The sequence below is a fragment of the Heloderma suspectum genome, chromosome 17 (assembly GCF_057233095.1).
Source record: "Heloderma suspectum isolate Gila_16-S chromosome 17, 16-S_ref, whole genome shotgun sequence".
In the NCBI taxonomy this organism is placed as follows: domain Eukaryota; kingdom Metazoa; phylum Chordata; class Lepidosauria; order Squamata; family Helodermatidae; genus Heloderma; species Heloderma suspectum.
The window spans coordinates 23,075,928-23,088,026 of record NC_139474.1 but is presented as its reverse complement, the minus strand read 5'-3'; the positions used below and the strand labels follow the sequence as shown (position 1 = coordinate 23,088,026).

At 59.2% G+C, this 12,099-nt stretch overlaps 1 protein-coding gene across 2 annotated transcripts in view; it reads left to right on the top strand.

Annotated features, from left to right (window-relative positions):
• Positions 1 to 12,099, top strand: part of NTRK1 (neurotrophic receptor tyrosine kinase 1) — a 40,465-nt gene that overhangs the window by 21,272 nt on the left and 7,094 nt on the right. For both annotated transcript variants that reach the window (XM_084823555.1, XM_084823554.1), the window contains exons 10-16: positions 310 to 374; positions 787 to 889; positions 5,621 to 5,767; positions 7,100 to 7,230; positions 7,544 to 7,716; positions 9,586 to 9,826; positions 11,829 to 11,987. In XM_084823555.1, coding sequence (XP_084679681.1) covers positions 310 to 374; positions 787 to 889; positions 5,621 to 5,767; positions 7,100 to 7,230; positions 7,544 to 7,716; positions 9,586 to 9,826; positions 11,829 to 11,987 — 1,019 coding nt within the window. The remainder of the gene's footprint in view (positions 1 to 309; positions 375 to 786; positions 890 to 5,620; positions 5,768 to 7,099; positions 7,231 to 7,543; positions 7,717 to 9,585; positions 9,827 to 11,828; positions 11,988 to 12,099) is intronic.

The window sequence follows — 12,099 nt, the reverse complement described above, 5'->3', positions numbered from 1 at the left end:
GCGGAGGGGGGTTGTTCCCGCATGCTGGACTGAGGGTCAAATCCCCTGGTGCTTTGAAGGGCTTCTAGCGCTCCCGCTCCAAAGGCCTTGTGCCGCTCTTCTGTCTTTTCCTCCTCGGCGGATGCTTTTAATGGAAAGGAAGAAGGTGGAAGAAGTGTTGGGGAAACAGAAAGGCTGCGAGTGGAAGGCAGCGAGGCAGGGCCGTTGCACACTAGAAGCCTTGCCTAGAAGCCCCCTGAGACCTGCCAGCTTTGAGAATTGGCCAGTGTGAGTGAGTGAGGTGACCCCCTTTCCTTCTTTGGTTCCCAGAACCTGCTGACGGGAACAGCACTGAGCAAGAGCCTGTGGAGACCTCAGAGGAGCGCACTGTCGGGGTGAGGAGCAGGGGGCGGCTGCGCGGGAGAGCGCAGCGTGCGTCGGGTGCTGCCGCGGCTGGAGTCACGGGGCCGTCACAGAGTGGCCTGCCGCCCACTGGTTCTGCCCCACTTGGGAAGTCAGGAGCTCGCCGTCAGGGCTCCGCGTGAGCCAGGCTGGCGTCCGCTTCAAAGCGAAGGCGCAACGGGGAGCAGGGGCCGCGCTGAAAGAGGAGAGCGCCTCTGAGCGAGGATGGAGCCACCAGGCAGTCTGGAGACGTGTTTCTCCGTACTTGGAGTCCATCTCAGTGCTTTGGCTGACTGTCAGCTCCGCCACCACTGCTCTTCTGGGATGCCTCCCAGAGCTGGCCGCCGATGGCAGTCCTCCGGGCAGCTTCTCTGGTCTAAGCCTCTGCTCTGTGCCCCTCCTCAGATCTCTGTGGCCGTGGTGTTGGCTGTCTGTGCGTGCATCTTTCTGACTGTCATGTTGATCATCCTCAACAAGTGTGGCCAGCATTCCAAGTTTGGAATTAACCGTAAGCCTCGCTGTGCCCGTGGCGGGCGGCTTCTGTCCTCCCCGCGGAGTGCACCTCCCTCCCTCCCCTCCCCCCTCCCTCTGGCTGGCTGCTCAGCCGGCCGAGGCCTTGCTCAGCACCTGAGGAAATGGCTCTTCCAGCTGCGTGGAAAGACTTCCTTCCTGCCCCAGTGGCACCAGCAGGTCCTTCCCCTCCCCTCATGCAACCTGCTGGCGGGGCAGGGTGGGGGGAGAGCCCCCTCTGCACATGCTCCCTGGCCGGAAGGCAGGAGCCTTTCCTGGGCCTCCCCAAAGTGGACTCTAGTGTGCCACAGCCCCGCGAACAGAGCCCTGCTGGGTGAAGCTGGAGGCTGGCCTGGTCTCGCATCCCCTGCAGTCGGCCTTCAGAGGTGCCTCGCCTGTGGCGGGGCCCCCCTTCCACTCCAAATTCGCTGTGAACCCCGTCAAAGCCATGCCAGCCGCCTGCCCTCCTGTCTGGCTGTGGCAACCCCCAGTCTTCTGAAAGGGGGAGAGGCAACGCCAGTCAGCTCCCTGTCCTGCTTGCCGGCGTCCCCTCCCCTCGTCCTTCTCAAATGGGGGACTGCGTACCCCACCCCGGATTGGCTTTCAGAGTTGCCCCTGCCATTTCCCTACCGTGTGGCTCTCAGCAGACAGTGGGGCACGTCCATCTCAACTGTGGGGGAGCAAGGAAGATGCGGCCCCTGGGTGGGTGGAAGATGGGGCTGTGCCAGGGAGCACGCTCCTTCCCGTCCTCCCTCCCCCTCCCCATTTCATTAGCGTTTCTCTTCCTCCCCCTTTAGTCAGGCATCAGCTGCTAATTCACTGCTGGAATTGATTCAGGCTGTAAATGGGTTTGATCTGCCTGTATCACCCCCAAGGGGGCAGGAATGGCAGGCGCGGGGGGGGGGGGGGAGCAGCAGCAGCCACCACTTGTTGTAGCAGCCTCATAGGGCTATGAAGCCAGATTGGGGGGGGGGGGGGCGCAGCCGCTCCCAGGTCTTGCCCGTTAGCCCAGCAGAACAGGGGCCTTTGATGGACGCGCAGGTATATTTCGGGGTGGTTGTGGAGGCATCCCCAGGACTGCACCGAAGCTCAGCTACAAGAAGCAGCCCCGCTGTTGCGAGAGCCGTGTCCCCAAATAGGCAACTAGCATCAGCGTTCCGCCGAGGAACAGAGGAAGACTCCTTGGGCCGAGTCAGGCCCGCCTTAGTCCTCCCGGCCCGGCCTTGCCACCACAGAGTGGCAGCAGCAGCCCCCCCCCAGGGTTTTGGGCAGGATCCTTGCCTCGCGCGCCCTGGAGGGCTGCCGGGGATCAGACTGGGACTTTCCGCAGGCCAAGCAGGGCCCCGCCCCGGAGCCCGGCCCCACCCCGTTTCTGCTGAAGCCCCTCGGGGAGAGCAACTCCCCCAGGCTGCCCCTGCTGCCCCTGGGGGCTTCCCCCACCCTGCTCAGAGCCCGGGCCACCCGGTGGGGTCTTCAGCCAGGCAGGGGTCCGGGCTCCCTTTCCTCTGGCCCTCCCACCCGCCACCAGCCCGCTGTTTCTGGCCATCTATGAACCGTCGTCCAGAGCTGCTCACAGTAAGGGCCATTCATGGCTCTCTAGGTCAGGAGTGGGCAACTTGTGCCCCCCGCCTCCGAGGTTTGGGCCTTCCACCGCCATCAGCCCGAGCCAACATACCCAGTGGTGAAGGATCACGGGAGTGGTAAGCCAAAGCATCAGGAGGGCCACAAGTTGCCCATCCCTGCTCTACAAGAAAGGACAGAGCGGCCATAGAAATCGACTCTGAGCCAGCGACCTGGACGCAGTGGGCGATGGGCCGGAGTCTGAGCAGGATTAGGGTCCGGGGCACTGAGCAAAGACGGGAAGGGAGTTGCCAGCTGATACCAGACGACAGCTCCAGGCATCTGGGAAGCAGCTGGAGGAATGGACAAGTCGGCTCCAAAGCGGAGAGCCTTTCCCAGGCCAGCTCAAAAGCAGCACTGTAACAGGTGAAGAGACCCTGAATAGGGGGAGGTCTGCGGGGGGCAGCGTGATTCATCCAGAACGCCACCAGGAGCCTGGGCCACCAGGAGCAGGCACGTGGCTCCTACTCCCAGAGCGTTACACGGCCTGTATCCTGCTCATCCCCCTCCCCGTGGATGCTGTGGTGCCCCACGCAGCTGGGCTTGGCCTGCGTTGCGAGAAGGCACTTTTCCCTCCATGGAAAGGGCTTCTTCTAACCATCGGGGGCAGACCGGGTTGGGAATGACTGTTTGGAACAACAAAGACAGAGCTGGAGACCCCACCCCACCCCACCCCTAATATCTAGTTGTGGCCTGTTGGAGGCTGGAAGGTTTCTTTCCTCACTGCCATCTTGTTTGGGGTATTGGGGGCTGCCCTAACATGCGGTGGAGCAATGGAGATTCGTGCCAGCCAGTCACAGGGGCCCCATTTATATGGCACCGCTTTGACCCCCCACCTCATCACAACTGGGCAGCAATGTGGCTGTGAGTCAGCATGCCCTGCGACACACTCGCGATGCACTGCGCGCCTCCCCAACAGACTCGCCGTGCCCTTTTTTTGCTATTGTACTGAAATGCGCAGCTGTGCGGCCCCATGAGTGTGGGGGTGTGACACTTCAGTGGCTGTTTTGTATTTGAGGGCTCTGCTGTGTCTCTCTGCCCCTTTTTAGGTAAAAAGTGGGTGTTTTGTGCTCCTTCATTTCCATACCATCAGTTTTTGTCAGTTCCCCAGCCTGAGACTCTTGTGATGGTTCGCACTCAGAAGCGTGAGCACTACATGCCTAGCCATCACTCCGAAATTGTGGCCGGAGCGATGTTGGTCCTCCCTCAAGACACACACACACACCCCCCCCCGGGGCCCTTGGACACCGAGGCCAAAGGCAGCCGTTGCGAAGATATGAAGCTGCGAAAATGTGCAAAGTGTGATTAAATAGATTAAAACGCCCCTCTGTGCCTCTGTAGCTGTGCAGCTGCGAAGGGATGGGGGAAGTAAAGGGGTGTCACAGAGGATGCAGGTACTACGTACGCCTACAACATGCCCACCACAAAATGCGAAGTTGGTTTGGGAAAGGGACAGATGGCTCACAAGCGTGGGGAAACCCGTAGCAAACGAGAACGTCGCAGCAAAACAACTCCTTGGAACTCCGCATTTTCCGGGTGAAAACCACGGATGGCTGCGAAGTCGTGACTGTGTCACTTATCACGAGGGACCTCAAGTCGCACCCGCCCCGGAGTAAAAGCCAGGTGTAGATGGGCCCAGGGTGGCTTTTGCTCACACTCCAGATCCTGAAGAGACATTCTCACTTGCGGAGGGATGGGTGGGTGGGATGACAAATTCACATGCCAGACTAGGGTAAGCTCTGGAGGGGGGTGGGGGGACCCCCCCCCAACTGCATTCCCTCTGGAGAAATGTGTTTGGGACCACATGCCAGCAACAGGCTGGGGTGGAACCAAAGGGGGGGCAGACACACACACACACACGCCATTCATTTCTCGCACGCATGCACGTGCACACGGCATCCACCCACATGCAGTTTGCATTGGGGTAAGACCTCCCATTTCCTCCAGTGGAAGTGTCTCACCCCAAAGACTGTGGGCCTGGGGGCCCGGTCCAGACCTTGACCGGAGTGTGGGGCCCGGGGGCTTTAACGCTTTGCCCTCCTAGGCACTAGTGGGCAGGGCTGCAGCTCAGTGCTGCCTGTGCACAAGGCCCCCTGCCCCAGCCCCTGCTGCTTTGGGCAGGAAAGGCTCCTGTCTGAAACCCAGGAGAGCCGCTTCCAGCCAGCATGGGCACTGCTGCGCCAGGTGGACCAGGGGCCTGGCGGTTGCTAGGACTGCCCTTTGTTTGACGGAAGGCGCTTCCCGTTCCCTGGTAGGAAGGGGGGTGCCCCCTCCCCCTCTATGGGGCTGGGGCTGGCCACACTTCCTTGCTTGCGAGGGTCCGTCCTGCCTCTGTCCCTCCCTTTGGACCCCCCCCCCCACTAGCCCCCTGGATTTGGAGTCATTCTCTCCACCGCCAGGCTCTTGCAGCCAGGCAGCCTCGCTTTGACGTTGATGAAGACGCATGTGGGGAGGCCTGCTGGTTATGGACCCTCTCACGGTAATTACTGGAGGCTTAAACGCTCCGGTTACTGCTCCCTTGCCAATGCCCTGCTCAGAACAGGGCAGGGGAGGGCCTGGGAAGCCGGCACTCTCTGCCTTCTGTAGGGCGCTTCCCTCACGCGCTGCGGACCCACAGCCTCTTTGCATCGGGTAGGGAAAGCGGCCCAGTCTTGGGCCGCCAACAGCACAGCCCCCCACACAGACAGGGAGCTTCTGTAAGGTGCCCCCCTCCCCAAGTGAGCTTTGGCGAGGGAGCCGCAGCAGCGGCAGATCCCCCCCCCCCCGGCCAGTCTGACCTGCCCAGCAGAAGTCTCGCGCTGCTTGCTGCCCTGTGCTGCGTGTTTCTTATCGGTTCCACTCGTCATGAGACTCTCACAGCTCACCCGGTGTGAGACATGCAGCACGGCTGGAAAATGTGCTCCATCGCAGTTTGTGTAGCATTTGCAGAGTCTGGGCAGCTCCGCCTCACCCTGCAGGAGCTCAGAGTAGCACAGGCTTCCCAGATGGAGCGCTGGCAGCTGATGGGCCCAAGGACCCAGCACTGGGGTGGGGTTTGAGCCAGGCTCCCCCGGGCTCATCTGGCACCCGGCCCCAAAGAGGCCTCGCACTTCTCCGCTTTGCCCCTCAGGGTCGGCTATGCTGGCGCAAGAGGACGACCTAGCCATGTCTCTGCAGCTCATGAACATGGGCAGCAGCCCTCCTTCCTCCGCGGAGAGCAAGCTGGAGGCCCTGAAGACCAACTTCATTGAGAACCCACAGTACTTCTGCAATACATGTGAGTCTTTGCCTTGCTCCGTGGGCCCTCGGAACCTGGGTTCCAAACATTGCAGGCCTAGGTGAGGTGAGGAGGGCAATAAAGCTGTGCTGGATTTCACAGTGGTGGGAACTGGGGAAGGATGGAGCACTGCAAGCGGTTGGTAGAACCCGCCCCAGGTTGCACTGTGGGGGGGGGGGCGCTACAATTCAGCCCCAGCAATGGCACCACAAAGCTCCCCCTGCAAAGGAGAGCTGCCAGTGGAAGAGCTGGTAGAAAAAGCTGCCACTGTCTTGGGAGGTATTGCAGGACTTCTTCTGAAGTTACATGTGCTGATGTGGCCGCTCGTCCATGAAAGCTTCTGCGATTATGGGTATGCTGAGGCCCCCTGTTGTTCTTGAGAGTAGAACACTGAGATTTCATCAAGGTGCTGCCCTTTGTTTATTATTATTTTCTTATCAAAAGTCTACTGCATTCTTCTACATGTTCCCGGGCTGGCTTAGAAGTAGTTAAAATTACCGTAAAACAATGAAAACAAAAAAATAGAAACTCAGCCATATATAAGAGCAGTGTAAAAGCAGTGAATGGAAATAGAAACAGAAGCCAAGCCACATGAAAGCAATGTACAGCGGACTTGAAAGTCTGGGGAAATAAAACATTGTTTGCTTGGTGCTGAAATGACATCCTGGTAGGTGCCAGCGGAGCCCCCTGGGAAGCATTCCACAGCTGGGGCGCCAGTGCTGAGTAGGCCCTTCACCTGTAGCCCCCCTCTGCACTTCAGATGATGGGGCACCCAGAGAACGGCTTCTGTGGGTGATCCTGGTGTCCGGGCAGGCCTGTGTGGGGGCAGACAGCACCATTGGAAGCTATGCAAGGCCTTCAACCTTGAAACCAGCACTTCGCACTGAACCTAGAAGTAAATTCTGGGAGGCAAAGCAAGGGCCCGCCATACTATTCCTGGCATAACAGCCTTGCTGCTGTAGTTTGCACCAGTTACAGCTTCTGAGCAGTCTACAAAAGCCATATATGACACGCCAGTCTTAATTTGGGGGTTAGCGGGGCATGGACTGTGGAGGCAAGGCTGTGTCTGTCCAGGGATAGGTCACAGCAGACACACCAGCCTAAGCTGCTGAAAGGTGCCCTGTGCTGTGGAGATAACCTCTGCCTCTGCCAAGGACGGACGGATAAGCACGCCTGGCTGCAGCCTTGCTCCTTCCACCCTGTCCTACACTCTTTCGTGATCTGCTGTAGCAGGGCCTTCTGTCCCGGGCAGACCCTCCGGTGCCCTGGATCCAGCCTGAGGGCGCACCCTCTGTGTGCAGGCTTGGCAAAGAGCCTCCTTTCCCCTCACAGGTGTCCACCACATCAAGCGCAGGGACATCGTCCTCAAGTGGGAGCTGGGGGAGGGCGCCTTTGGCAAAGTCTTCCTAGCAGAGTGCTACAACCTCAGTCCCACACAGGAGAAGATGCTGGTGGCCGTCAAGGTGAGCGAGGCGTGAACTCCCGACCCCCTCCGTTCTGCGCCGGAGTGCTGTGCTTGCACAGCTTGGCTTGGGGCCGGGGCTGGGGCGGTTGGGTGTGCGCTCTTCTGACAGATTCTTGGTGGACTTTTCCAAAGCATTCCCCTTTCCCCCAAGAAGCTGCACCTGGGCTACCCACTGCTAGAATTTCCAGAATTGTGTGTTTTGGCTGAAAGCGCAGGATTGGCAGGCACTAGTCCGGCCTGCGGAAGTCTGTTTCTGGCCAGCTTGGCCATTGCTTCTCTAACCCATCAGGCTCCTTTTTCTCCTTCCCCAGACCCTGAAAGAAGCGACCGAGAGCGCCCGGCTGGATTTCCAGCGCGAGGCAGAGCTCCTGACGGTGTTGCAGCACGAGCACATCGTCAAGTTCTACGGGGTCTGCGCTGACGGCGAGCCACTCATCATGCTCTTTGAGTACATGAAGCACGGAGACCTCAACCGCTTCCTCCGGTGGGTCAGCTGGGCGAGCTCAGGGAGGAGAGCATTTGTGGGGCTGGCAAAATGTGGGAGTGGGGAGGCAGCGTCAGCTGGCCAAGGGCTGCGTTGCCTGCCTGAGCAGGGGCTGTCTCGGGGCTCTGCAGCCCATGCGCCAAGAAGAGTGCTGGGGCTGCCCCAACCCTGGGTGAGGCCAGATCTCTCTCTCTCTCGGACTGCGCACGCACCCGCATGCACGCGCTCTCAAACACGAACAGGCAGAGAGTTATGTAGCTAACGATTAATGCACCAGCTCCCGAAGAAAAGCAGCCCGTGCATCTTGACAGTGCCCGAGCTTTGCTGTGCGCAGCAGCAGAAGATCCCAAAGAGGGCTCTTGCTCACGTGCAGACTGCCCAGGGGAGGAAACACCACACAGGGCCGGGGAGGCCTCCCACTGCCGTCCCAGCCGAGGTCACGGCCACTGCTTCCTTCCGAGCGCCCACGTGAAGGGTCTGCGCAGCCCCTGCTCACAGCCCTCTCCCTGTTGCTGCTGGACTGAATTGTCCCAGTTTGATCCTCTTCTCTTGCCCCCCCGTGCCTCCTTCCCCCCTCCCCTGCTCCATTACTGCAGCAGCTTAGCTGGCCCTCCCCCTCCCCCAGCTAATGCAATCTTCCCTTGAAATATTGATTAGATTAGCTGTCTGAGAGGCTCAAATTGAGGGAGATTGGCCATCAGCTGGAATAAGCAGAGGCTCTTTCGATTGCCCCCCCAGGTATTGCCAATAGACGGGAGCTGCCAGCAGCCCTGCTTAGCATCCCTGGGACGAGCTCAGAGACGACACAGCTTTGATGATCACGGTGATGAGAGTTGGCGTTAATGGTTGTGCTTTACCGGAGACCCGGCCTCTGTACTGCAGCCACCTCTCCCACCACTGTCAGCTGCGCTTTGTGTCAAGCAAGGGGAGGGCAAGACCACCTTGCCGGGGGCAGGGGTGGCATCCCTCTTTGGAGCTCATACGCTCCCTGGGGCTGAGCAGTGGGCACTGGGGAGAAACGGGGCTGGCCCCGGCTTCCTTTGGGGCTGTGGGGCTGGCCGCTCCAGGGAAGAAACGAGGTGCCGGGGAAGGTGGACCGTCTTTTGGTGTGATCTGCCCAGCAGAGTTCTTCCTTGGTTTGGAAGTGCAGGGGATAGAAAGCGCTCCCTGTCCTGCCCGCCTGCTTCCAGCCACATCTGAGATGGCTCGCGTTTGCCTGCCTTTCTCGTACGCTCGCCCAGAGGCCGATGGAGGGCGCCTTGGGAGAGTCTCCAAGGGGCAGCCACTCACCGGGTGACCGCTATCCCCCCACACACCCTCAGCTCACCGCCGGTCATTTCCAAGGATATTGGGAGGTCTGTTTGTACATTTATAGCACAGCAGCTAAGGAGGAGCAACCACCGCCCCGTGGTCAACAGCCACACGTCAGCTGAAGGCGGCCGTACACCCCTCAGGCGCTTCTCCCCCGCACCTCCAGCCTCCCCAAACACAGGGCCATCGCCCGTGCCATAGAAGCACACTGGAACGCTTTTTAACTGCACACACCCCATGCTGCCGCCCCCAGGCAGGCAGTCTCGAGCCCCTCACTGCTAGGGAGACCTCTGATAAGACTGAGGTTGGCGGGGACCAAAGTGATCTGCGAGCAGCCCAGCGCCATGGACCTGGTTCTGAACAGGGAGAAGCGGTGGCGGGGGGTGTTTGTGCTTCTGGCTGCTCTGCACTCTGGGCTGGCTCAGCTGTTTCCCAAGGTGCTCCTGACTGACCCGCCTGACCTGTGCAGGCCGGCGGTGCCTTGAGAGGGCTCCACCCTGAAAGGTGGCCCCAGCAATAATGTTAAGATCCATTTAAATAAGTAATTATTGCCTGCAGATCCCATGGACCAGATGCAAAGATCCTGGACAACGGGAACGGCCAGCCCTTTGGTCAGCTGACCCTCAGTCAAATGCTGCAGGTGGCCACCCAGATTGCCTCCGGCATGGTCTACCTTGCCTCCCTGCACTTTGTCCACCGGGACCTGGCGACCCGGAACTGCCTGGTGGGACACAACCTGGTGGTGAAGATTGGGGACTTTGGCATGTCCCGGGACATCTACAGCACGGATTACTACCGGGTAAGTGGAGTCATAAGAGTGTCCGTGGCTTGGCCTGTGCCCGACTCATTTGCTTAGAAGTCTCCTGGTTCTCCCCGCCTTGACCAGGCTGCCCCTCTCCTTAGCCAGGCGGGGTGGAGGCTGCAGTTGTCCTCCAGCCTCCATCCAAGTGCCCGATCCTGCGACTGCCACCACCACCAGACTAGCCCTTCTACTCACATTCATCCACCTCGCCCTTTGCCAAGTCCTCCCCCTCGTCCTTCTGTCTCGGATTGTAAGACTTCTCTTCCCAGGCCCCTCGAGCAAGGAGGCTGGTCTTGACGAAGTCAGTCCCAGCCCTCTGGTCATGGTTAATCTCCTCTCTCCCGATGAGCTGGGGGGGGGGGGGGGATCATTGCACAAGCTAAATGATTGTGCCCCCCCATGCAATCCCTCTGGCTTTGACCCCAGCAGTGGGACAACAAGAGCCATCTATGTTTGCACACGTGAGGGGAGAGTAGGAGCAGAAAAGGGCAACTCAGATGATCAAGGCGATGGAGCAGCTCTCCTATGAGAGAAGGTTGCAACAGCTGGGGTTGTTTAGCTGCGGAAAAAGGAGGGTAAGCAGAGACATGATAGAGATGTACAAAATTAGGCATGGTGTAGAGAATGTGGAGAGGGAGACATTTTTCACCCTCTCTCAAAATACTAGAACCTGGGGTCATCCCATGAAGTGGATTGATGGGAGATTCAGGACAGATAAAAGGAAGTAGTTTTTCACACAGCGCGTGATTCAGCTATGGAACTCGCTACCACAAGACGTAGTGATGGCCACCAATTTGGATGGCTTTGAAGGGAAGTTTGATGAATTCCTGGAGGAGCAGGCTATCAATGGCTACTAGTCCAGACAGCTATATGCTACCTCCAGTATCAGAGGCAGTATGCTTATGTATACCAATTGTTGGAGAACATGGGCAGGAGGGTGCTGTGCAGTCGTGTCCTGCTTGTGGGTTTCCCATGGGCAGCTGGTTGGCCACTGTGTGATCAGAATGCCGGCTTAGATGGTCTGACCAGTATGACTCTTCTTACGTTCTTAGGAGGTGAGGCTCAGGAATGGCTCCCACCCAGCACTGCCTCCAGCCTGAAGATGTCCTTTCTGGTGCCAGCCAGCCCCCACATAGGGGCCCCAATTGCCAAAGCACCCTGTAGAGCTGTGTGTGCCAGTGGCGGCTGCCCTTCGAGGCTCCTGGGCGCCTCCGCCCACTCTTCCCACTTCTCCCTCACGCGCTCTGAAGGGATTCTCCCCTCTGACAGGCAGGGAGTCCAAAGCAGCCACCCCCGATTGTCTTTTTCCCTTTTAGCTTCTGCCCTGGTCCCCCGCTCATCTTTAATGGAGCCTTGGTGGAAAAACCTATAAGCACTTAGTCAGTGGAAACACAGGAGGGCTGGCAGGGAAGGAGGGCAGGAGCTGCCATTAAATGGTTAATTAAAAGGGGGAGCGAGAGAAGCAAGAAGGCAGGCGGTGGGGAAGGTCCGAGGAGGAAAGAGACTGGAAAGTTCCTTGCTTCCCAATGAGGAGGAGCCGTCTTCTTGGGACCTCTGAAGTGTGTACTTAGCGTCTTGCATTTAAGTGCACTTCCAGGAACTCTCCTGAAGTCAGGATCCAGCATTTGCAGTAAGACAGGACTTCCACTGAAGCCAGGCCCGGTCCTAATGCCTGGCTAAAGCGCAGAGCCTTTTTGCCACGAGTTTCCACACATTGGACGCTTCCCAGCGTGGCTTCCAGCTTTTAAGCGGCATTGGGCCGCCCTGGACTCCCTTTGGGGCCCCTCCCTCGGTTCTGCAGCAGAGGCCTCAGAGGGGGTGTGGCAACTGGCACTATGTGCAGACTGCTCCCGGTGGCTAAGCCTCCCTGGTGCCTGCAATGGTCCTCTGCTGCACGCCAGTGCCCGCCCCCCCCCCCCCCGCTTGCTGGTCAGCCCGCCTCATGCTTGCTGGCCAGCCATCTCCCCCGCTCATCTCTCCCCCTTCCCCTCCCGTGCAGGTTGGCGGTCGGACCATGTTGCCCATCCGCTGGATGCCCCCGGAGAGTATCCTGTATCGGAAGTTCACCACAGAGAGTGACATCTGGAGCTTTGGGGTGGTTCTCTGGGAGATTTTCACCTATGGAAAGCAGCCGTGGTACCAGCTGTCCAACACAGAGGTAAAGGTTGGAGTGGCGGAGGCAACGGTCTTGGGGCCAGAGAGCCAGCCCTACTTGCCCGGCCTTTTGCCTTGGGGCTGGGAGACATTAGACCTCACTCTTGTCTCATATT